Raw genomic sequence first — 26783 nt, 5'->3', positions numbered from 1 at the left:
CCGCCACCTGCTGTACCATACTTAATGATTTTTCGCGACTAACGGGATATGAATTTCGGCTGTTCGAAAATAAAAAGATTTTCAATCTTAAAATAACGATATTTTACTGTTCCTTGTGAATGAGGCTGTTCTGAAACATTTTGTACAGAGCAGACTCCCTGTATTTAGTTAAATGTTATGGCAGAGTTAAAGGGGGCTTCGTAATCTATCCAGTGTATTTAAAACAAAGAGGAAAAAGACTGGTCTAAAATTAGGGAAGTGTCTGTGCGTGGGTGTGACACGAGCAGAGAGAGAATTAGCATTTTAATCGCTTATCCGGCGAGGAGGCTTGTTCGACGGTCCAGTGGCTGCTCCGTGCATTGGCAGTCGCCTAAACGCGAACCAACCATGAGTGTCTTCGAGGTGCGATGACAAAGTCGATGTTAGCCAGCCCCCCCGTCGGCGTCGTCTCGAGTAATGCCGGAGACGCACTAACGAGGCTGCTCTCGTTTGCATACTCATTCGTTCCCTCCTTGTTTTTAATTCAACGGCCCTAAGGGGCGTGCACCGTGTAATTACCTTGTTTTACACCGCGTTACCATTGGTCAGATGATCCAGAAACTCTTCTAGAAGCTTCTAGAAGCTGGTACTTTTCGTCCTCGATCGGTGCAATCAAACGAGACTGATTTTCACTTTGATTATAGACTGATATCGTAGGACATCGCGATTCCTTGATAAAAGTCGCGTAATCGAGGCCATTTGGAGACTTTTTAAGGATATGGTAGACGATTTTTGTTCTACTATCGAACTTTTCTGAGGAAACGAAACAAATTTAGTATTTTAAATGCCGAGTGTCTAATAAAAAATTATTTTAATGAAAGGAAGACAGAAAATATTCCTTAGAATAAATTTTGATACAATCGCTGTCGACCACCCAAACTAATCCGACTGGGGTGTACGAAACTGTTCAATTCCAATAACATAATAACACCGAAAACTGGAACCCTCCTGCAATCGAATAATCAGGAAACGTTCAAATCCGTGGCTCATCGCGACGGAAACGAAAAGGTGGGGGCACAGCGCTCGCAAATCGGTTCGATGCGCCGGGCTGCAGCGTCTTCTTGGTCCGATTTTGATTTCCTTCGGCTGATTTCTCATCAAACCGACTAATGGGAAAGCGCACCACTGGATTCTCCTCGCCTCCGCCTAGAAGCAATCCCATGGCTCAAACTCGCCTTCTTTTCTTGGCCGACGTGAGAGCCCTCGATTCGTGGCTGAAGGAAAAGTAATGAGATCGGTTAGACGCAAAACAGTCACTAGTCGTCTTGAACGCGAGTTGTCTAGCGGGTTACCGAATTTTTGAGTTATTGCAAATCATTTTGGAAAGGAAAGAAAGTGGATGGTAGTGCGTTCTTATTTTAGGCCTCCTAGTGGATTTATTGGTTAGGCTGCAAACCTTTTGTCTTGGACACCGAAACTTGAGGGAAGGATAGTAGTTCCTAGCAGTGAATAGAGGAATGACTCCACAGAACGATTAGGCTCAGATCGGTGGAAATGAACCATCAAAAGAAAGCCTGGCCGCGTCGAACAGGCCGAAAAGGCATAAAAAGGAGGAGGCTTGAAGGGACTGGACGTATACGAGTATTCATGTGGTAATGCCATAATCCCGTAATCCTTTGCGCAATTCCTGTGGGGGAACCCTGGCCCAGGAAATTCCCTCTTACGCGGGACAAACAGAATTAAAATCAACCTGGCTGCTCGACGCTTGCGTTAAACGCGATTAAATATCAAAGCCGGTCGTCTCCGCAGTCGCCCTCCTCCCTAACTTACATGCACCTCTCGCGCTCCATTATGCGGGGGTTAATTAGGTCCAGTGGAAGGAAGGGGTAGGACGGTCAACAGCCGTCGCTGGCAATCTATTGTCTCTGCCGGGGACCAACAAATTCTAAACTTTTAACGAGAATCTGACAGAAAAATGGCCGCCACGGTTCATCGCGAATTAACGCAATGTTTCCAAACTTTTACAACTTACAAATCCCTTTGTCATGGTTGGCTACGCATTACGTTCTGACAATCATGTGTGTGCTTATTCAAGGAATATTCGTGTCATAATGTTCTTTCGTAACGAGGTTCGGACAATGTTAGGCTCATTGACGTCGGAAACAGAGTTACAGTTAATTATCTAACGGGGATGACCCTGTGGTGGGGATAGGACACGCTCTGTCATGTGTTTATTTATGTAGTTAATAAAAAAAAATACAATTTTTACGAACGAGATTCGATCCTAGGACCTTCGTTCGTGTATATATCTATTTATAATGGAACATTTATTTAGAGTTCTTCAAGAGTCGTAGAGACATAGTTCTATTGAAAAGTCCAAGAGGATCTTAGCAGAGATCCCCGGTGTCCGCAATTTTCGTCGCAGCTTCGATCCCCCGTGATTACTAATTGACCTAATTTCCAGCACGCGGCCGGCACACCTGGCTACTACGTCCTCGAATCAACCGAGCCGATCGATGATTGTTATTTGATGATTTTAACCGATCAAATCATGAACTGCGTATCGACCGCAGGCGGTTTTGTTTGTACGTCGGATTTCCATACAGAGATGCCCCGAATTGGATGATCATAGACGGGAAAGCGGTCTAGCAGGAGACAATCCGAGTTCTAATGGGTCCGTAAACATTTGCGTGCAAAGATCAAACGGAATACCACACTGATGTCACTGTGGCGCGCCACAGTGTCATCGGATTTGCATGCTAATGATGCCTCTAAAGCGGGAGGTGTTCTGTTTCATTTCTCTCTATGGAATCTTCGCGTCTTTACAGGTAAAATTCGTTGTGCTATATTGTGCATCAAAATTAAATGATCCACCAGGCCACCTATCTCTTCGAATGGTGATATGACACAACAGATATTTTGATCGCAATTTTACTGGTAAACGGAAGGGGCTGCAAGAAACTTTTTCCAAGGTCTAATGGAAAGGGTAATGGAAGAAAAAGATAAATCACTAGTGTGCAAATGAGTTCCTACAGCATCAACTTCGTAGTTCGAAACGAATCACTTTTTTGGGGCATCGGGTTTTTGTTCTAAACAACAGCTGCGAAGAGTGCTTCAAACATTACGGTCGTTAATGAGTCGGACTAGAAACTTTTCCGTCGTCGAACGCAAATGAAGGGGTGCACAAACACGTAGTCTTTCCTTGTCTGATGTCGAATCGTCTTGTACAGTCGCGGTGCAGCACCTACGACTAATGCCTCTCTGATGTTTTACAAAATTTCACACGTTAGTTGGTCCACCGTTGAGTTATTCGCAAAGAATTATTTAAATACAGCCGTGACAGTCCTTCGGTGTAACCGAAACGGAACGTAACAGTACAAATAAAGAGTGCAGAGTAAGGAACAGGATATTGACTTCCAGATTGATGCAAAGAATGGCGGATAGAATAACGGAAGGGAAGCACGGAACGCTGTAGCTAGAGAAAACTGTCTCGACGAAAGGAGAGACAATGCGATTGCAAGTCGATATAGATATGTCAAACGCAGCCCGACCGCAGTAGCTACTTCGAATTTCCAATCCTACGTCATGTTTGCCACATATATACATTCGCTCGCATGTGAAACGTCATCGTGAGGCGGTTACTAACAGAGGGAATGACACTATATTCGCGAGGGATAGCTTTGGAAGGCAACCACGACCTTTTGGGCTAAGACTGGGGGCAAAATGGGATTCCATCGCCTATGTCACGTCGAAAAACCTAACCACTAGAAGTGCTTGGGATTTAATTCTTCTTTGTTCAACTTCGTTGGCTTAATATATATTACAATTATATATTTTTGAAAAGCGATTATTTGGAAATTGAGACATCTAGTAAGGAATTAACTCGTCTTAAAAAGAAAATTGAAAAAAAATTTGTCTGAAGCAATAAACAATTCTGCAGAGCTTCGCATTTCTGTGGGCTTCGTTCTCTCGAAATTGAAATCGTTCCAACGGTGCGTTATTGTACGGTCAGGCCGCAAAAAAAAAGAACATAGAGTATGTTCGTTCCAATCAACGCGCGTCGGCCGCATCGTTTACCGAAACACCAACCGTTGTTGCAGCCAGCGAACGCAACCGATTCAATTAAAAGAAAGCAAAGTGGAAAACTAGCTTCGTTCTTGGCTTACGGTCGCGGGTGAATAATGAAATATTCAGTGCTGGGGTGGGAATAAAATCCCTTGTGTCTTCACGTTTGTTTGATGTGCGTTTCAGCTCGTCGGGTGTTCCTCTCGTTATCGAATTGCCTTTTGTTCTCGATTGCTTTTGACACCCTCGTGATACCGCAATTAACGCTTCAACTCCCTGCTTGAACACCGTTTAATTAGTATACTGTAATTTTGTCAGACATAGTTCTACAACAATGTAGAAAAGAAAGCATCTTGAAAGAAAGAAGTTTGAAATTAGCTTTTCACATTTTCTTCGGCGATTTTTCAAACATAATAGAACCAAGGACATGGAGAATTGAAGATCTCGCAACGAACCGGTATCAAAGCGTATTACTTGATACATCATCCGAATAAAAATGTATTTAATTTTATTGTTGGAAATGATGCATGAATGCTAGCCATTAATTCTATAGAGAAGCAGGAAACCTTTTCAACAGCCGTAATGAGATAAATTAATTGGATTAATTAAATACAGTGTAGCCGATTCCAAGAATTAATTGTGCACCACTGTCGTTTGCACCAATAACAAATTCTCTTCTCGTATTGATTTCGTCGTGGCGATGAGAATAATATTGTTTACACAAATTTTATACCCTGAAGGGGTACAAAGCATTTTACAAACGAATGTCCAACGCCGAAATTGGACCTGCATCAATGCAGATGCCAGGGTGGGGTCGTATATTGTACTAAATGAATAGTAATTTTTATTTAAGACCAACTTCAGAGCCGTCCATTTCAGGTAAGGATGAAGATACAAAGAATCAGTAACGTTGCGTAAAAGCTGGCCTAGATTTATGTATTTATGCATTTGGCCTGGAAGGTGAATGCGCATGGAACTTTATATTTAGCAGAAACGTATTTATTTTGTCTTATGTTCAGTTGAAGAAGGTTGGTCTTCGTGGACAGAGATAGGTCAAACTTCTATCAAAAGGACAGGAGCTAGGCGCAACGAAACCACATTTATCCATCACATTTTGATCACTTCTTAATACTGTTTATTTACCCCTCTCTAATCCGCTTTGTATGTTTACCTCTTTATTTCTTTTCCCTTTTGCATTTGTGACCAACGTTATTATGTTCGTAGATGACACTGTACAGAACGATAACCGTCTTTCCCATTCGACAATCATTTTCGACCCACTTTTCACTTGCTTCTCACCTTATATCTATCATATTTATGTGTACGTTTCTTCTAACTCTTCTCTTTTCTCTTTTACTTTACAGAGATACTCTGCACAGCAGGCAAAAGGTAGTACGATTTTCCATACACTTACACATTTTCTTTTGTTAGTTAAACTATAGTTCTGTCTCACGCTGTTCTATTTTTCTCTGTCTGTTCCCACTGTTTTCGTCTGTTTTATTCTCCCCCTCCACCTACCATTCATTGCTCCAATCACAGTTCTACTCGATCGCCTCCTCGATGCCCTAGCAATCGACGTTGTTTGAAGCTTCAGAAAAATATTATATACCATATACTACCTATGTTTAAAAAACAGAAAGAAGAAAAACAGTTTGCAAATAAAGTGGTGGGAGTAGCCGAGTGCTATAAGGAAGAGGGAGGGGGAAACCCTGCGGCCTTGATCGGTCAATCGATCTTGGGTCGACTCCAACACCGACTTTTTTACATCGACTTTACATCGGTTATACGTCGACTTTTTTTTAGACAGAAGGAGAAATTTCTCTTGTTTTCACTTACCTATACTATACTCGCGTCTAAATTCTGCATCTCACTCTTCACTAACGCCGAACCACCTCGTAAACATTGAGAGATCCTGCATTTGTAGAACCTGCATCTCGAAAAAAGTCACTTTCGTCTGCCTTCAACCCTCTTCGATTCACGTAAGTAGATATTTTTATTTAATCCTTTTTTTTTAAATTGATTACCAATTTCTTGAAGACGATGATGTAAATTAACGGTTATAGAAATATTGACAGAGGACTGTGCACCCTGTTAGTCTGAGACGTCAACAGTTAAGATCTAATTAACGCCTAAACACTATCAACCTTGATTCCCTGAAACTCCTCCTCAACAAGATTTCCATGCGTTTCGAGAAATGTCCAAGCAGGAATAGAGAAACGTTGAAAGAAAAAGGAGACCTCTCCTCATCGATTCTCGAATCGTTGAGCTCGATGCAAAGGGATGAACTTGAGATATACCAACGTAAAATGTTTGAAGAGAATACAGTTTATTTCTAGTTGCTTTCCATCTGGTTACCCCAGTAAATCGATATCCGCGTACAGCAAACGTAATACCCAGCTTTCCCGAGAACGTCCGGATATCCGATTATATCCGGCCACGGTCGTTTCTCAAGGGGTATCTGAAATTTAAATACGATTCACCGTCTTCCGTTGTTCGATCTCCATCCCTCCAACTCCTCTTTTTTACAGACATCGCATTTCTGACATACTTTTAGATTATTGTTAAGTCGCTTCTTCATTTTTTAATGGAAGCTGCGATGCTCTCAACTATACCACAAGCATTCTCCGTTAGAGATCGTTGCATCTACGAATTGGTTATTTCTTTGTTAAGAATTTTAATCTTTTCTCAACTCGATCGTGGAAAATTGAAGTCTGTCGAATTGCTGCGGCCTCCGTTAATTTCCAAACAGAAATCGAATCCCGTGTGTGAAAACCGTGAAAATGGTTCGCGTGTGTCGTCACGGTTCATCAGGTCCCATTGGCATATTCCGTCGGTATTCTACGGGTGGTGTGCCGTTATATTCGGCAACGAGCCTGCGTATGGCCGTTCGCATACGTCGTGACAAAGCGGTAGGTTCTCTCTGATTACTGGACGCCTGATGCGCTCGAGTTTTCGTCCCTTTGCGCGCCACACGTTACCATTGCTCGGTACTCGGCTCGCATTATCCATCCCCATTGTTTATCTTTGTACCCCCACCTTGGTACCCCCTCTAGCACTGTTTGGTCCTGCGCCGGTCCTTCACTTGGAACAGTGTGTCGAGTCGACGTTCGAGTCCTCGAGAGCCATGATTGATCTCCTTGAATCGTTAATTAACCGTTTGATGTTGGACTCGGTTCACCTGCTATTCTCGCGTCACCCGAGCTGGCCGCGCCGTGTGCGATAAGTAGGAAAGGGAGAGAACGATAAAGGATTAACCCACATGGATACGATTACCGTTTCCAAATCAATGTTGACATCGAACCTTACTCCAGAGAAAAGTACTTCTAACTAGGTGTAGCACTGTTGGCGATGTTTGCCGAACCATGTGATTTGGCAAAATGTGTGAATTTGATGTTCGTTAAAGGCGAGCTACCGATGCGTTCAGTTTGCTCATCGATCGTCGAAAGCCGATCTCCTCTTCCCAGCAAGTGAAACAGACCATCGAGGAAACTGGGAGGAAACAGGAGAAGCTTAACGGACATACGTCCACCTTCGAACAACCGTGCAGACCTGTGTATGGCCAGATAATTTAGGTCAGCTTAGGTTGGGCTATTGGGATCACGTCCGTGCCAAGGGATGATCTACCCCCTCGATACACAACAATAGTCATTAGCGCATCAGACACGACGGTGACGCCTCGCGATGCCTTCGAAGAAGATGATAGCGATGACGCCGACGGTGATCGTGCTTTATAGGGACAATGACCAGCCAACGTTGTAAACCCAACCGGTAATTTAGTACGTTACCCGATTCCTGAGATTCACTTTACTGATTTGCGAAGCAAGGTTCTACCTAGCCCTGACGATGCAGACTGCAACGTTTGCGAAACCTCAAGGAATAATACACGCGAAAGCTTTGAATCCAAAAAATAATAATTCAAACAACACCCATCCGAAGATATCATTATTTAACAGTAATTGGAAACCATTTATCGCTCAATTCTACGTCGGGCTGCTAATTTCTTCCACATTAATTAACTATTTTCGGTTGAAACAAAAATAACGGATCCGAGTTTTAACGAAACTGCACAAAGGCACTCGACAAACGTTCCCTTGGCCGAAATATAATTAAGCGGTTAATTAGCAGTCGGAGGAAACCGGAGGTACCAGGCTGTTTTGCATGTGCCGCGGTCACGGGTAAGATTCGCGTATGCGCTTTTCAGGCTCAGTCTGAATCTTTCATGAAGACTGGCCAGCTCCTCTTAATGTTTGCAACGCCACACAGGACTCTGATGTGATCTAGCCGGCCATATGCATAATATACATGCATGAATGTACAAGTACAGTAAGTAGAAACCTTCGAGGACTCTGGTATTCTCGAACCTAAGATGGAATTTGGAAATATAGTATGCGTATGAAAGGTTCTCGAGGCTACGGTTGAAACAAAGAAATCTGAAACATGAACATATAAAGGCTGAAAAATTGCTTAGTTTCGACAACAATAAAAAGGTAGTATAAATATTCCGGTACAGGAAAGCCAGCTTTTTCGTTGAAAATCGTCAAATTTCGGCCGTTACGGTAGGCAAGCTTTGAAAAAAATGGTTCGCCACATGATATCCTCTCTTAACGACGAAGCCAATTAAATGGTAGCTAAAAAATACAACCACTGGAATAATAAAAACATGCGTGTAGGAAAAATCGACGCGTCTGTTCGTGAAATTGAAACTTTTGACGTAAAAACTGAAGTCATACAAGATTTGGTTTCGCAGTTCTTCTCTCTAAAAATATATCATTGTTTCGATCGATTAGCAGACAATGTTTACTCACTCGTCGAGTGCTACTTCTAATATGTTTAATTGCATTTAATTAATTGTCATGTTACAATATTACAAGTCTAGCTTTTCGGATAAATTCAATCCTTTATTATGTCCCGGCTAACATTTACATTTTTCCTATTTGCAGTAGTTAGAAACCCATTTGTTTATTCGTGGATTTGATATCAAACAGTAATTTTCGTTTTGATATTCCGAATCCTGAATTTCCAATAAATTCGCTCTTTACTCTGATAGCTCGTGTTTGGTAAGCTACAACATTTGTGTTGCATAGTATCAACACCTTTTTCATCGTTGCTGAAAAACAAATTTCAAGGGATATCCGCGTTTGCAAAAATAGATTTTCATTTTCAAGTTGTGTCTCTCGTCGTGCATCCGCTGCTTTCGACTATGTATCGATGTAAAAATACAAAAATTCGTAAAGTAATACTCGTCTAACGTTTACGGCAGTTTCTTTGATTATCGGTAATACTTGTTGTATTCTTCACTTTGATCAGCACTGGTGACCCGTTTTCCTTTCATTTATCCTCTTGCGGGAAATCGTGTATTCGAAAACACAGTATCAGTTTTCACTCATAATCAGTGCCTCGAGCGAAAGTTAACAACGCTTCGTCGAACTTGTATTTAATAGGAGAAGAAAAACCAAAGGGAGGGAGGGTGGGATGGAGTTACGTAAACCCGGAGATATTTACTTATTCGCTTTTTGTATTCCCCGCTCGGGGTATTCATCCTTTGTCAGGAATTCTCGTCTTCGATTAACAATACCCGCTCCCTCCTCCTCACTGGCATAAAAGACTGGCTGCATGATTCAGTATTGTTTGAACAGTGACGTATTCTTACATAAATCTCACGAAATTAAATTTAGTGGGTTCGACGTTGAATCAACATATAATGTCGCTAACATACACAAATTTTAATTAAAAAGTTTATATAGAATCGAGGTCGGTAATTCTCCTACTCTCCAACTGATCTCCGAGTGTATTGGCTTCTAAGGCACGACCTTAAAGACTGTATAGGTTTCCTAGCGAGTTCAGGTCCGAGACGAAACTCTTCTTATTCCTATATGTAGAGTCCTCAAAGACACCTCTGTGCGTCCCTATGACTAAGACAAAACCTTAGAAGTTATTTAGCCATCCTGTCGAGTCCCAACAGGTCTCTTTGAAAAGGTTCTGAATCGCGTTTCTTGTTCAAAGTCGCGAGCATCCCACGCCAAGGGTAACGCGCGATTAGGGTTCGCGGAGGAGGAACCGGGTCGTCCTGCATTAAAGAGCCGACATCTGGAAATAAACTGGCTGCTGTTATGGCAAAGCGATGTGCTGTATAAGCCCCGAGGGTTGATACGGTTTCTGGTTTCTATTGGCAACGTGATATGGAGTTCACGTCGAATCCGCAGTATCCATAACAGCAGCATGATCCTTTCGGGTCTGGTAAACTGAAGCCGAGATACGCGAAACCGGATCGCTTTTCCAAATTGAATTTTCCTCGGTGCTTAAACGTTGCTATCTGTTCTGTTTCGCTCCCAGCAATCGGCAAGAATTGCAAAAATATCCGATCCACGAGCGTATAATACTGTGGGCGTTGATTATGCTCCTGAAGGAGCTAACGCCAACTTAATTAATCCAAATCGACGGATCTTTCCTCGAATATGTAATACAAAATGTATAGCTTCAGTTGCAGTTGGTTATTTCATTGATCCGAGTGTGAAATTATTACAGTTTAGATTGTCGCAGCTCTTGGTCCAGTCCTTTGACGAGAAACATGGATAAATCCATATCGAGCTTTATTAATACAACTGTTAATGCTTTTACTTTTCAAACTCATTATTATTTTGTATAAAACACCCTAAGCATTGCTGCAAAAATTGATCTCACTGTTCCATCGAACCTTCCATTTACCATAACATCAAATAGCGTGTAATATATTCACCCTCGCCGAATATGTCTGATTTTTTCTGTGAGCTATTTTGCAGGAAAGAAAATACAGAATCAAGGGAAGCGCGGAGGTTATTTAACTAAACAGAAAGGCAGAAAAATGGTTTTTGCGAAAATAAAAAATAAATAAGAGGGCGGATTTTGCGCGAAAGCTCCGTTAAATGTTTGTTTCGGGTTATATTGGGCAACGCGTAACATCCGGTTGCTGTGGCTTGATGAATAACGGAACGGTATAAAAATGGAGTTTTAGAAGGAAATGGAAAAACCCTGCGCTCGTCCCGGGTGGTCATGTAATTCGTGCGTTAGTGAAATAAAAGTTCTGCCAGACCGTGTACAATTTAAACAAAGTTTCAATATTTCAGCTGGCTGGTGAAATATATTTTTGCAAATTATTATAAAGTCTCTGTTTACTCTATTAAGGGGGTTCCTAAAGAATGTTCATTTCGCATAATAATATAATTGTGGAACATCGATGTTTTTATACAGAGTAGTAAACGTGTTAGACTAATAAGCAAAATTTTTGTTGTTTATTTTTAATAATTTTTTTCATTGATAATAGCCACATGAAATTTGTCATCGTTTAGAATCGTTAAAATAATGTTCCTATTGTTTCGAATGGTAAAGAAAAATCATAGGTGAAACAACGTGACAATGATCGATCATAAACAGTTCGTCTATGCAGACGACAATAGACATTATATTCCCACTGTTATTACTCAAATTATTGACTATGCAATTAATGATACAAGCGTGGAAGCGGCGTGCGTCAGTAGTATACGTACATACCTGGTCAGCCAATCGCTCGGACAGAACAATTGAAATTCAAAACCAAACCACACGGTCCCTGTTTACGCAAAAACATCGTATCAACAAGTAACGTTCCTATCGAAACATTACAATTTATATGTGCATAAATAAACAACTTGTAATTCAAAAATTCTGTAAATGATGACTTTCAAAAAAGACTTTCTCTGTCTGACAGGTTGTCGCTCAAAATTATACCGGGCGTAACTTGATGGCTGAGGAAGCTACACAGATGTTCTGATTTAGAATGTACCTGTATATTCGCATGGAAACAATAAACGTTAAATTTGTAGCCAACGGAGCATCGAGATGAAAAGGAAAATTTAAACAGGAAGCAGGTCTACAAGCGTGGGCAGACCGAAACCCCCCTAATGCAACAGGCATAGAAACTTATGACTTCCCGTCGAAGCGGGAGGGCTTTCTAAGCTGGTCCCGAATTTCTGATAGCTAGTATTCCACTGTATTATTCCATACGTCTAATGCAGTTTAGCTTTGGTTTCTATGGCGTTTCAGCGTGTGCGTTACAGAGATCTGCATAATCCCAAGTCTAGTTCGGATCAAAGCCAAATTCCCCCGTAATGCATTCGTTATGAATAACTTATGTCGACAAGTTATCTCGGAATTTTACCTTCCGTGAATACTCGTATGCCTTGTCTCGATTTATTCATTTTTATTCGATACCTGACCGTCTGATTTTTGCTTATTTGGAAATTGTGGTGTGATTCGCAATATCAGTGAAATGACATTAACTTAGACCTAACCCAGGCTAGTTTGTAATTTCAGTCACCAACCAATTATGTTTCTCTCGAGTAGCTTCGTGTGCGGACGACCTAATAGTAACGGGACATACTTATTCTGTTACTACCCACCCATTTCATAGCCTCGCAGCATTTTTCACCATATAACGGGACACGAATTTCGGCTGTTGGAAAATGAAAAGATTTTCAATGTTAAAAAGGAACTGACAACGAACAATCATAAGCTTCTATCGGTGACCAATGAACCGTGTTATGAGCTTGGTGAATCGTAACCGATGAACCGTAGCATGAATACAAACACCTTAAAATAGCTCGAGCAGCACGATGCACGCCTATATCAGTGTGCCATTTGACCCCTGAGGAAGCTCAGTTAGTACCAACCACATATCACATGTTCGCAGGAAACACGATTGAGATACGTTTCTAGCACGCGAGAGTTTCCAAGAAATGATTTCTGCCAAGAGGAAACGCGTGTCGATCCCCTAATTCCCAGAACGGTATAATAAGTCATACGCACCTTTATCGCGCAGGTACTCGTGCACGAAGACCATCGAATCTCGCAATTCTACAAACTCCGCGATTTAATTCATCCGGATCCATGTCCTGAATATTATACGTCACAAAGATAGAGAACGCACGTTGACGTTAAGAGAGACATTTCGAGCGTCGATACTCACCTGGCATTTTACTACAACTGCGTTAAATTCCCGCCAGGATCGCGACCAAATTTCTGATGCTCTGATTTTACTGTTACCTCGCGTCGTAACTTCACAAACCAAGCGGGCTTCTTTACTCGCATGCGAACTCGATTAATTTTACTGCAATTTCGATGGCTTCGCAATGAAACTCGCTGTTGCGAGTTCAACTGTTCCGCATTTATTACAGGGGAATTAACGATTTTCTAGAGATCGATGAAGGTCTTCTAGGAACATTTAGTTGAAATGGCAAATTAATTACTTTTTTCTAAAATTGATTTATTATCGACATACTTGCTTCATCAATCTTGTGATATTTAAATTTGACGAAATTTTAATGCCAATCGACAAGTTTTCGCGCGACCTCGAGACTCTAACTTTATTTAACGTCCCTGCAATTGACTTAAAATTGCATCGCTTTCCATCGATCGACGAGGGATGCGATTTTCATCGGAAGGCAAACTGCCTAGTAGGAGTAGCGGGTGTTTATACGGATTTCACAAGCTCAAAGAGTCGCACCTTCTTCATTACCGTATTAATTAACGCCCCTGTCGCCGCTGTAGCTATAAAATACTTCGTTAGACCCTCTACCATCGCTGTGAAGTCGAAATTCGTTGCACTCGGTATCGAACGTTAAATTATTTCTTCCTCGGGGACGTCACGAGTACCAAGGGTGACGATACCCCGACACGAACACCGTGAATTTTAAACACCTTGTGAGCCTGTAAGTTAATGAGATGGGGCTGATGGAACAGCTTTACGATTATCGTTGTTTTCGCTTGTACTTTAATTTTATAACATAATCTTAACAAAATATACACAATTAATCTCAGTGTCTATTAAAGCTCATTTTGTAATATTTTGTTGGTGCATCTTGATACACGATATTTTAACGTATCTACAAATCCAAAGCATCAGTTTAGAATAAAGGGAACGAAGATGGATGAAATATCGAGTGACAAAACTTGAGAGAGAGAGAGAGAGGAGCAACAGCGAACGCGTCAACTAAATTAAGCATGGTCCCTTATTAAGCTCGTCATGGGCCCAGAAGACGACGCGCGCGAGCATTTGCGAGGAACTCTTTCACAGAAGATGACTTTCATTTTCCGCAACAGCGAGCTCACCCTTTCGATGCTCCTCGACAAATAACCATGGCGGCGGTACTGTAGCGAAGATGGCAAGGGGTAATTTTGCGCCAAGATTGTTTGTACGCTGCTAAAAGTGGCGTTGAGAGACAACGAAGACGCCCCCGTGAAAGGTAGGCAGAATTAGTCGTTGGAATTTCGTGACCCCGTAAGCTTATCCGAGACACTCCTCGCTGCTTCTGCTGCTCGGATCCTTTGTATCCTAATTTCACGCCCTTGGGAACGGTCATTTGACAAATTGCCATGAATTTCACAGAAATTCTAACGTTGCAAACGCTACTAGAAAATATAAAAATCGGTGTGATTTGCGATGAGAAATTGTTATAGAGGATTCTTTGAAGTTGCTTAGATTAATAATTATTATTGTTATACGAATACATAAAATTTAAATTTGAATATATATAAACTAATTTGAATCCCTGGTTAGCGAAACAGTTCTCCTTCTAGATGTTAGATGACGCCAGCAAATTCTGTATTGTAGCGAAACGGTTCTTAATCGTAACGTTGGATGGCGCCAGAAAATCCTCTATACCGACACACCAGATAGCTGCAATTTTACAGAGTAATCTTAAAGTACTTCATCGATAAGACAGGGCACTCTGTCGGCAAGTCTCGATAACGTAAAACATTTTATCGGCAACACAGATCGCCTTGTTGATAACGCAGAATTTTGATCTAACAAAAAGACTAACTTCCTTCAAAGACTGGTCTTTTTTCTCTCTGCAATATCTATAATACTACATTATAGATATACTTTGTTACTTAATAAACTTAGATTTAAATTCAACTTCCTCTCCGCCAATTAGATTGGTACACGGAGACGTCGCTGCATAACGAAGCTGGATGTTGAGTATCGTTAAAGAAACGCGAGCTTCGCAGGAAAAATCCTATAGCAATGGAAAGCACATTGAGAATTTTCCAAGAAGCAGTCTTTGTTATGACTAAAACTTTTCAGAATCGCATCGGCTCTGGTCTCGGTGCTGTAGCGTTTAACAATAGTTTTTTTTTTTACCGTTGAACTGCAAAAGCATTTGCCAGCCCTTCATGAATGCTGCTGAACGAAGTCTGGTATTGGTTAGCGAAAGGGGGCGAACACAGGGCAGAGGAGGGTGATGCCGAATCGCTCGCTCGAGTATAGTCGTATGAAAAGTTGAAATATCGTCGTCGGACGTTGTTTGTCTCGAGGACATGCGCCCTCGTTAGGCGGGCAAATATGCGACAAAAGACTTTGAGGAGAGGAACAAGACGGAAGGGCCTTAATAATGCAATATATTATAATTGTATATAAAGGCGGAGGAGGTCTGGGAACCATGTTTTGCTTAATGGAACATCTTCGAAAAAGGAGGCGCCTTTTACGCGTATTCCTCTTCTGAAGAAATTGAAGTCATCTCTGGCAGAGGAATGTCGAATTGGTCCCAATTACACAAATGAATATTGCAGTGCTTTTATCCATGCATGCTGGAATAAGATAATTTGGTGCGAATGCTTTCTTCGCTACGAAATTTTCATTTACTGTACGTTACTTATTCATAGTAAATTATAATTAATTCTTTTGCGTGCAAATATGTGTTTGCCTCCTGTACGTACGCAACCAATCTGCATGCTCTACGTTTATCACTGCAAAGATTTAAGATTACGTCATTCATGCGTTACAAATAAGTCGTTCGGGAGTTTAGCCGGTGCTCGCAATCAAACTGTCACTGGGAATCGTCTCCAAAGCAAATCCGATATTGTATACGCGGTGCATCCCCAAGCATAGACAATCAACGCGGTGACGTTACTGGCACTAAGTCACAAAGGGAATCGCAAAGTGCGTTACTATAGCGCACAGATTGGTCTCTGCCTCTCCAGATCGCAATATGATTCGCGGACGTAACGTTCCACCTGTGGACTAGATTGCTTCCATCTCAGGCTATCTCAAAAGCTTCTCCAGTTTCCAGGGATACTGGACGTTTCAATGATAATTTCCATTTCATACTACCAGTTCAACGTTCCATTCATTCCACTCGAACCTCTTTAAATCATGCAACAAGTAATGAAGAATGTTGAGTAATTCTTAGTTGTTGAAAGGCTTCTATGTATATCCGTATGCGGTGTACATCGTGGCAAGAACGTATGTATGCGTGGTTCGCCACTACTTCACGTGTCATCCGCGCAACGCTAAACCGCAGATTGCTATATATGTATATCCAATTGAATTTAAGAAATATACATTTCCCGTCAAAACTTCAAGACATGTTCCAAATCTCAGAGTTCCAACTCATACCAGGAATCTCGTTACTTAATTTGCACAGCTTGTACCCTTCAACGCGCTGATCAATATACAATTTTGGACGTTCGGAGGAAATGGAGCCGATTCCCATTGCAGAGGGTTTGTCGGCCGAGTTCAAAACGAGAGGAGACCGCAGGTGATACAGGGTGGTTCGGCTCAAAAATTGACGCACCATGCATCGTGGATTTAATTACGGGCACAGGCACGGCGAAATGCCGCGGGGCGGCGAAAATTTGACAGACATTGTAACGACGCTCATTGTTGCGTGCTAATAATAATCAAGCATGGCGGAAAGCGGCCCGCGTTTGAAGTGGCTGCATTGTTAATGAGTCGCGTAATTAGGTCTGCAACGGGAGCCGTTGAATTCGGGCTTCGCGCTAGCCATGGTGTACGGGGTGGCAAAGGATCGCGGAGGAGGGCGGGGTCGATGCGAAATTCAAGCTGGTCCAGGTTAAATTTGCCCCGCGTTTTGTTGCGCATTGTCCACGTTACTAATGCTCGGCTCAGATCGCGACAAAGCCGAAACGCGTTGCGGCGCGCATTAAATACGTAATACGCGACCCCTGACCTCTTCCGCACGCGCCCTTCCGCGAGGGGCAGCTCACGTTCTCCCTAGGAACGTACAGTTCCGGAATTACGCGAAATCCTTCGCGTCATTCGTAATTCATCGATCTGGAGCCACGTTCGCCCAAGAAGGAAACATGCTTCAATTTTCACGAATAAATCTGTGGGAGGTTCTTCGATATACCCTTTGTTTCGAGCCTTGCTGGGTATACTATGGTATACTATTGCGAACTGACAAAGAAAAAGGTGAAAGAGGAGAGAGTTCTCCAAGTACACTCCGATATCTTTGTTTGGACCGAAAGTAGTGCATTTCCCCAGAAAACCAAAGCGAGTGCGTCACGCGTGTTTACCTTGACGAAGCCAAGTTACTCGCGCTATTACGAAAACAATATATTATCTGCAACGCTGCGTCCACAGGCCTGAAATTTTTCATTTCCCCCAAGTTTGTCGTGGGGTAGTGAATTCTTCTCGCGCCTTCGTTTTCCTCGCACAACCGTGGAGGACAGAAAGCCAAACTGCGAATGGAGATTATGGGAACTTAAAGAAACTCGGCCACTCCCTGTGATTGCGCGTCTGCAACGTACTTTTCCTAAACTTTTACAGATTATTTACGTCCAAGCCGTTTCTGGCTTCTTTTTTTATCATCTCGCTTCTCGACGAAAGACCGCAGGTGGAAACTCATCCAAACTTTCCATTTTCCGATGCTCTCTGTTGTTTCAAGTACACTGAGCTTCTGTTTGCGCCTATCGAGGCAACTACACCAGTTACTACATACTTGTATCTTTTCCATTAGGTCCTGTACCATGACGTCCAGCTTAAGCGCGATTATGGGATATATAGTATATACTTGATTTCAAAATTCACGTTAATCAAAGTTCCCAAAATTCGGTTAAATTTCCATTATTCGTGGTTATACGAAACACGAGCCCCTCTATTATTTCTCACTATTAACAGTCAACAACAGCTGACGCGTATCATCGACTTTGGAATAATGCTCTCCATTGTTTAAAAGTTCAAACACGCTACCATAATTGAAGGTTTACCCGTTATAATGCCGGCCACGATATTCTACCAATATTCATCGCACGAGTGCACTTAATGAGCTGTTTACCTTATCTTCTGTTTACGCTCTTCTGACAAGGAAACAACCGCAGTCTTCGCTCTGGATACCTTTCGACTTCTCATCAGCTAATTGACCAGACGTGTACTCCTCGTCATTACAACCTGAACGCTGTTATTGTGCAGCACGTATGGACGCATCTCTACGCAAAACAAGGACCGTGTTTAAGCACGGCAAGTTTCGACCCGCGTGAGCACCGTTTAATTATCCTTCCTCGGATCCTGTGTCGGGTGGCGTTCGACAAAAACGTACTGGTTTTTTTAGATTTTTAGCATTGGTTCTTAAAAATGTCTAAAGCACTAATTGAATATATAGAAATTTCGTCTCAAACGCTATTTTTCGAAGCTCGCAATCTTTTTGAATGTACCACTTGCTCCAATTGCTATCATGGAACATTGGAATCAATTAAGTGTGACGCACCTCCATGTATCCGTCGGTTATATTCGCGCCAGCCGTCAAGAAACGTAGACTCCAACAAGTCGAAATCGCAACGAACTGGTCGACCGTGTCGCACACAGCTTTTTGCTGTGTGAAATCGACAGACACGTCCGCAAACTGAGCAGTCGAGGAAAACCGCAAACCTCCGAATCCGTTGCTTCGCCAGAGTTTCCTCTTTCCCTCCTCTCCTGTGTTCTCCACCCCTCTTTCGACGCCATGTCTTTGACTCTTTGATCGACAAACAGTTACTTTTCTAAAGTTTGTCCCGGCAAGAAGTTCCTTGGGTTGAGCAGTTCCTTTGGATTCTTTAGCTGAACTTTAACCTTAACACAATCTCGCGCCATTTGTCTGGCTTCTAGGAAACCGGAATGGCCGGTTTCTTCGTTCATCGTAGACATTCTCTTCGTAGATTCTTCTATTCCTAATTTCTTCGTAGTGTTTTAAGAAGGTTTAGCGGTTTAAAGAAAATGAAAACATTTAAGAATGAGGCGGTACAACGTTCTCCAGGATCGACTAATGTTACGATAAGCACGTGTAATGGTTCCAAATAGCGTGCTTTTTATTGTTGTTGCTCTTCTTCCAATAACTGGGTCACGCCAAGCTTGAGTTTAATGGGAGATTTGTTATCCGATACTTTGGAAAACGAACAGTGAATGGTTCTGGGTTGTTGATTTTGCCTTGCTTCCCTCGCTCGACGTGACACAGGCACAAAAACAACTTGCCCGGACGATTAGAAGCCGCTCAACGTCAGAACTCGCATCACGGTGACATCAAACGCGTAGTTTCGCGTTTGCTGTACGTACCGAGAATTTCTGTACTGAAATGTGAAACACGCCGCTGGCGGACGGGACGTGTTTTTTTTTTTGTTCCTGTTTATCAGAGAATCGGACGTATCAAAGGCAGGGAATTTTTTTTTAAATATTTGTCACCGTAAAACGAAGCATCCTTAACCGACAGAAAATTAATGGAAATATAACGTACCGTAAACATTTGGAATAACTACGAATAAACTCACCCCTTTGAGAGAGATTTTTTGCCACATATTTGAATAGTTCGAAATGTTTAGATAAAAAATCATTTCTAACGATTTGTCAACATTGTGTATACATTGTACAGAGTGTATCGATAACCGATCGCGAGTCTAGAAGAGGCCCTTCCAAAATATTCCTTAAGGATTCGTCCAAGAGTCGTAGCGACACGACATTCCCTCCAGCTCCTTCGATTCTACATTTCTCTCAGGACCTGGTTTTCGCTTTCTCACAGCAGAATTTAACAGACGATCAGTCCAGTCCGAATGGCTCCTATAATTTTCACAGCAACGTTCCATGGAAGCATGGCACGGTGGTTCGTCCAGCGGCCGCCATTGTTGGTTGCGTAACGAGGGGCAATTTTTGCGGAGCCGAACAATATGTCGCATTAGCGTATTGTGCTGGCCAGTGTGGTCGTTCTATCATGCGACACGTCAATATCGTAATCGATGCTGGTCCGATTTCCATTCCGCGAAAAGGGGAAACCCAGACGTCGAGGATCTCCCATGGACTTTTACCCTGACCGAGTCATTATCGTGGCAAGTCGTCTGGCAAACGTGACCGAGACGCGTGAACGTGTCCAGAATTTACGAGTTTCGCGCCCGATGCGATGATAAACGCCACGACTATTTGCGCTGTTGTTCGGACAGAGACGATATTTGGATGTTTAACCTCAAAGGATAAGTCTTGTGCGTGACTCGTGTCACTCAGAAGTCATAGAGATCACATTTTCACTGCTTTATTTTCATCTCCCGAAACACTGAGAAATATTTAGTTTTTCAAACATTCACACATTTAATGCGTACACATACATTTATTCGACAGTCAATATTGCCCAAATAAAAAACCTCGACCTTCTATCAAACGAGTATGGTACAAAGGACCATAAAGGCAAAACGCGAGCAACGAACACAAATGACGGATAAATAAAAAAAAAACACACACACACATATGGAAACAACAGCTTCGCAACTATGAAATTCATATGTCACGAATCGAAAACGAACGAAACCGCAACCCCCTATGGCGTTGCCCCGAGCAATCGCCCCTTTACCTACCTCTTCCAGGTCCTTTTCGCATTTTTACCATTGGACGTACGTGTACATCGCGCGCGCCAACCTTTACGAGCTCTCAATTTGGAAGGAAGGTCTGCGTTTTTCCTGTTCACAACGCAAACAGGCTAAAACGAAAGGCAAAGAACATAATTAATTTAAAATACAGTATAAAAGAGAAGCTTTTAAAAATCACTCTTTCGTCTAAAATGCACTAGAAAGAGGAAAATAATTTCTTAAATTAGAAAAGATTTTCCGTGTAAGAAACAATCAGCTTTCAATCGATCATGAAGTAGTCCGCAACTTACGATTGCGGTTCCATTTTGTTTATGGACGTCAAAGCGTATTTGTCAGGTTCGAATCGAATCTCAAACTATCTGCGTCGTTTAACTTTGGAAAACCGTCCCTAAAGAGGCTGGAACGATTGAAAGCGTGCTTCTACGTTCCTCCTGGCATCTACCCCTACACACAAGAAATACGGGCTCCGCTAATTGTTGGAATAATGAAGAAAGTTCCTTGGCCCCCTCCGGCGACTCTGCGTCGTTCTGTTATTTCATCGGCGTGTACAGAGGCGCACCTGTTCGCCTCGTTATACCATCGGTTTCCTTGTCGTCGTTATCGCAGCAGTAATCCTTTAGAACTCTGTTTTGCAGTACGTCAAGAATTTCACCCTTTGCGATAAATCCGACCGGCGTGTGTTTTGTATCCCCCGAGACACCTTCTCTGCGCACTGGTTAACAAGCCTGCCGGCTGAGATGTTAATCTCCTCGAACCGCTTGAAAGAAGAGGCGCTCGGTGTCTGCCGTTGCTCCTGGAAAACGATTGTAACTCGGAAACGAGCGGAGCCGTAATTAATTTAACACTAATGCGGCGAAAGATGGTTGATTCTTAACATGATTTGTTTGTTTTCTCTTTTTAAAAAGAAATGGGAGGAAGTGTTCGAAATTGTCCCTTGCGTTGTACGCGATGGTGGTGTATGCAACCCCGTACGGTCGAAAAGAAAGCGTTCGCCTCCACCGCCGTCACTATAGCGGTTAGTAATGGCGGTTGCGGCCTCCAATCCTACTTTTAATGTTATTTTTAAATAAAATTGCGTTCCCTTAGGGTGTAGACGTATTATTATCTCTGTAAAAATATGTGGACGATGAAGAAAAACAGGTTGAAATCCCGTCAGGTTCGCTCCCAACTTTGCCGTTACACTGTCCAGTCCAGAAAGTAGAGTGTGGAGTGTGCGGTGGATCGTCGAAACTCGACGGCACTGGAAATCGGCGCTGTCGGCGCGAATTGAGCGTAAATGAACTCGAAAGGCACTTCGGCCGTGTTTACACTTGCACATTTCAACACGTAGTTCGAAAACGATTATTCGACTGCTGGGTAAATATCGGCGACGCGGCTCATCAGAGCCCGAACTTATTTGACTATGCAAATCGTCGATCAACGGGGGTTCCCGTGGTCCTCTGTGGTCCGTCCGTCCTTCAGATCCCCGTCGGTTGTTTTGTTTCGAGTATCCACCACGTTGTTTTTCCTCCTATTCGCTCGCACCTGGACTGGCCGCCATCCCTATTGCGGATTCTCTTTGTCCTTCCAGCTCAGGTTAACAAAATATGCCAGTCGATGTTTTTCCTTGTAGCTCTGTGTTGTCCGCTTTGTGATCATCGATGCGACGAGAAATGGTCGACGCGATGCTCTGTCCGTTCAAAGTCCAAGTCACACTATCCAAACGTCTGTCGAAAAAGCCTTCAAAGGAACATGCAAAACACAGCGAGAAATGTCTCGACGGTGAACGTTGAAAACTTCAAACCCGCCAGACTCCTCTCTGGTATAACCTTCTGACGATCTGTCTGGACGCTGGATATTTTAAATTCGCCGTACTATATGGCATATAAAAATGTTGCCAGATCTGGTACGGATTAGTATAGAACACGTGTGTATATAGTTGTTTGACACTCTTTGAACTTTGACATTGCTGCCTGTTAGTTTTCCAAGCTGATCAAGTGGAAGCTTAATGAACAAGGGAGCTGAAATCTAATCTAGACCTGACATTCTTTAATTTAGCTGAGATACCTCTGTATGCTAGGATTACCCTTCAAAGAAAAAATCCTCGGTTTTTAAGGTGGTTGAGTGGCGGATGTAATGTATCGTTACAAACAGAAGCCGCTTTGCGGTTCTTTGCTTTTGTCCCGTCATTAATTACCTTCTCGCCCGAGGCGTTGAATTAAACGTCTTGCAAAACAATAGAGCCGAGATCGTTATAAGACCGGAAAATAAGTTGCTCTTCTTTCAACGGAAATGTAATATAACGGGAATGTTTCAGAGCGGAATACGCCTTTGTGGAGCGTTTATCTCGCCGACGTTTAATTATGAACTGCGAGGGGCAATCTATTCGCCGACTAACTTCGAAATTGGCCGAGTGTTGCTGGCTTGACTGGCGCATCAATTCCGTGATTAAATTTTATAAAATACCGCCACATGTTCAGGGCTGAGTTTTCACAGACTCGATGATTCAGTTCAGTTTTCATTCTGCGCTGATCATCTAACCCTTGTGGTTCCATTCTTGTCTAGAAGACAAGTGTTAAACGTCCATCTTTCCATGTTACACAGATCTATTTTTGCCTCAAATATTACATTTTTTAAATAAAAAGCACAAGGAAATTGTTAATTATCTCTTTCGTCTTTGTCAACCATGTTACTTCTTGCGCGTGGTAATTTGCAACTGTATCACTCCTGTCTATGCCAGAGGTGAATCGCGGCTGAAAGAGACGGGCATTTGTCTTCATTTTGTCGCCATTGCATAATCATTGCTGCCAACCAAGATTTCTCTGCAACTTTTCTTTTCGAGTCAGCGTAATACGGTCGGAAACGGAAAGAAGACAAACACTGGTTACCCGGGCTGGATGATTAATTTCCCTGAGCGCCGCAGCCGTGAAGGGGAACACCCTGGAAACTGGCTGTCTGCATATTTTATGTACGCGTTAACTCTCCACACGGCTAACTTAATTTCCACCGGATTCCATCATGCTTTTCGTTTATTAGCTCCGTCTTATTAGGAAGACAATCTTTCGGGATGATTTAGCCTTGGATAATCCACTTTTGTTCATTTATTCATTCTGGTGCGTGACTCTCTCGGTGTTTTCTTTGGATCATGTTTGGTCCACCATGCCTTCCGATCGAGGATCCAGCCATCCGAACTAGACTAAAGTCACCATGTGCGAAACCCTTTGCTTTCATGAAACGTAATTAACCACTCAAATAAGACAAAGTTATTACGGTGTTTTATTTGTACACATATTATAAGAACAAATCAATTTACGGCAGGCAAACGATGAAAATTAACAATAAACAAACCAACAATTTATTGTATTTGTAAGAAATACCGGAGTTAAATTCTTTCTTTTTAATTGGCGGTTCGTTCATCAGATTCGTGTGATATAGATTGTACTTCTTCGTCATCTCCTCCCAAAACGCCATTCTCTCTGGGAAAAAATCACTTTCTACCACGATGTCTGGATCTGTGTTGTTCCCAAATAGCAGAAACTGTTGGGAGGTCTTGAAATCAGGCCATGCAGGCACTTTCCACGCTCTTGGCACTCTAATAAAGTGAAATACAATTTGGACAGAGTTCAAAATCCATACATAATAATAATAATTCTTTTGCCATGTGAACAAGTACTTTGCTACAAAATTTCAGTTGCAATGCGTAACTCGTTGCATTAATGAATGTAAATGCAGTTTGACCTCTGAGGACTTGGTGCTATCGAGTTTCATAATATTATCTAGACAAAGGTCAGACTGCATTACTCAAGGTAAATATAATATTTATGATGTAGCATACTTTCTTCGACACGACATGTTCTATTTTTTTCTATTTAATTCCTCCCTCTAATTCTTACCCATTGGTTGCAAAGCTGGCCCACATTTCTGTCATTATATTTATCATAGTCTCATCGGTTTCGGTGTTGTGTAACATCAGAATCTTGTATTTTTTGTTTAAGTGTGGAATCAAATAATTTAAATCGTCGCAATGCGTTACTCCTGCAAACGGAAAGCATAAAGTTGGTAACCGAGTCTGAATTTGGAAATATAGTAAAAAACAATTAATTTTACTCACCATGCCTTCCGATTTCAAACATGAAACTGGAGCTGAATGTACCCACGTAGTTAAACAAATAAAAATAGATACTAGAATTCATGACTGTTGATAGGTACTTTGCAGTCATGTATGTTGGCCATGTTATATGTTCGTCGCCTAATGCCTGTAAAATTTATATATTTACATTTCATTTAATCATTATTAATCGTCTTATTTATTTAACGAGTCTCAAAATTGTTGCCATCATTTCTCCATTAAAAAAACGACATACCTGAGAGATATTGCGAGTGAATGTTTTAGTGAAATTCGAATCGAAGTAGAAGTCTTCTATGGCGCTGGTGAGAGCGGTCGTGTTCGTATCTAAGTGATCATATTCCAGAATAACGGGTACAAGATCTTCCAAATCGTTTCGATAGGTCTCCTGGAACCAATACCCTGGAAATGGAAATAATTTTCACTTTCAAAATGAATGATTTTGTAATAAATTTTACGAATTCCCTTCAAACTTACTCCGGGATATGAAATCGCCCTCGTCCTTGTTTATCCCTATTATACAAGGTACATCTCTGACCATGCGGTTCCTCAAAGCTGTGAGAGGATGTACCGTCAGGATGGCGTCTTCAGATTCTTCCTCGAGTGTGGGTGCTAAAGTACCCACAAGATAATCTGACGCCAAACTCTGATAAATGGAAGATCTAATTATTACCTACTAAAAAAATGATCTTTCTGGATCTAATTACGCCAAAGATGTCAATAAAATGATCAAAGTAGCTAAAGTGACACAGTAACAACGATACTCGGTTATTTCAACAGATAATTGAACAGGTTAATTCAAATTAAAAGTCAACGGCCCCATCTTACCGTATTGATTACACTAGCAAACTTCCAATCTTCGACAGCTCTCATGCAACACATTATATCCTTGCTTTCCTCTTCAACGCACTTATCATCGTCACAATTGTTTTTCATATTTTTGGGTGGAAGGCAGCCTAGTCGTTCGACTACTTCCATCGAAGTCCGAAGCAGCGAGGTCCTTTCTACTATACCCCACATGGAAAAAGCGGATCCACTTTGCAAAATGTATCTATGAAACAACCCCTCTGTTTTGGGGGTCATAGTCAAAGCATGAACGAGAGCAGCCCCGACGCTGTTGCCCCACAATGTCACGGAGTTTGGATCACCGTTGAAGGCCTCTATGTTCTCCTGGATCCATCTCAAGGACTCCACGACATCCTTCACCCCGTAGTTTCCTGGAGCGGCTTTGTTCCCCATGCTGAAGAATCCTAGTGGAACGATGATAAATAAGGCGTTGGATTTGTTGCAGTTGTCGAAAAAAGCAAGCTTTGGAAACGATAGCGTAAATGGTTACTCTTGGAACACTGGAACGGAAATTGTTACTCCGGAATGAAACGATGAAGGGTGAATGGTTACTTATGAAAAAAATGGACTGAGCATGGTTACTCTTAAAACTATGGAGTGTGATTAAAATATTGGATTATGAATTCCAATGGTGCAAGAAGTATTACCCAGAACGCCAAGACGAAAGTTCATCGCAACTAGAATTATATTCTGATCCATCAAGTAGTTTGGAGGGAACTTGTTGCTATCACTCGAGCCATCAACGTATCGCCCACCGTGAACAAACACTATCACCGGAAGTTTGCTGCTCGCATTCCCTTTATCTGAAATCTACAAAGGTATCCGTATTGTCAAATTACTTACAAGGGAACATATACTACATGTATTTCAGTTTTAACTAAATACATGTTACTTTGTTAGAAATATTCACTTTATTCTATTGTTTATTAACTTTTTGCATATAAATAATGGACCTTGGTACTCGTGACAGTTAGTATAGATCATTAGCAACATCAAAAAACCGGTTTTGATACGATTTCGATTGAAATTAAACTATGTCAGATGATACGGTTGTCTTAAATTGTTTACAACTATTTAAATAGTGCATAACAATTCAATCCACTTATAGGAGAAGATTCCTAGAAGCCTAAGCTTTAATTTGAGTATGCAAAAG

At 41.9% G+C, this 26783-nt stretch overlaps 2 protein-coding genes and 1 long non-coding RNA gene across 3 annotated transcripts in view; 1 reads left to right on the top strand and 2 right to left on the bottom strand.

Annotated features, from left to right (window-relative positions):
• The window catches only part of LOC128893105 (polypyrimidine tract-binding protein 2), a 265695-nt gene that overhangs the window by 11169 nt on the left and 227743 nt on the right, over positions 1-26783 (top strand). The gene's annotated exons all lie outside the window — the stretch shown is intronic.
• On the bottom strand, positions 834-13005 carry LOC128893135 (uncharacterized). Its single transcript, XR_008461260.1, has 2 exons — positions 12865-13005; positions 834-1253 (listed from the first exon to the last, which is right to left on the bottom strand). It is a non-coding gene; the product is annotated as an uncharacterized LOC128893135 (long non-coding RNA).
• The window catches only part of LOC128893104 (esterase FE4-like), a 9337-nt gene continuing 6470 nt past the window's right edge, over positions 23917-26783 (bottom strand). Inside the window, exons 3-9 of the mRNA XM_054153902.1 lie at positions 26278-26440; positions 25613-26034; positions 25262-25430; positions 25023-25186; positions 24770-24914; positions 24552-24693; positions 23917-24250 (exon numbers count right to left, since the gene is read on the bottom strand). Coding sequence (XP_054009877.1) covers positions 23968-24250; positions 24552-24693; positions 24770-24914; positions 25023-25186; positions 25262-25430; positions 25613-26034; positions 26278-26440 — 1488 coding nt within the window. The 3' untranslated portion in view covers positions 23917-23967. The remainder of the gene's footprint in view (positions 24251-24551; positions 24694-24769; positions 24915-25022; positions 25187-25261; positions 25431-25612; positions 26035-26277; positions 26441-26783) is intronic.

Source organism: Hylaeus anthracinus, unplaced genomic scaffold (assembly GCF_026225885.1).
Source record: "Hylaeus anthracinus isolate JK02 unplaced genomic scaffold, UHH_iyHylAnth1.0_haploid 2, whole genome shotgun sequence".
Classification (NCBI taxonomy): Eukaryota; Metazoa; Arthropoda; class Insecta; order Hymenoptera; family Colletidae; genus Hylaeus; species Hylaeus anthracinus.
This window is presented reverse-complemented; position numbering and strand designations above follow the sequence as displayed.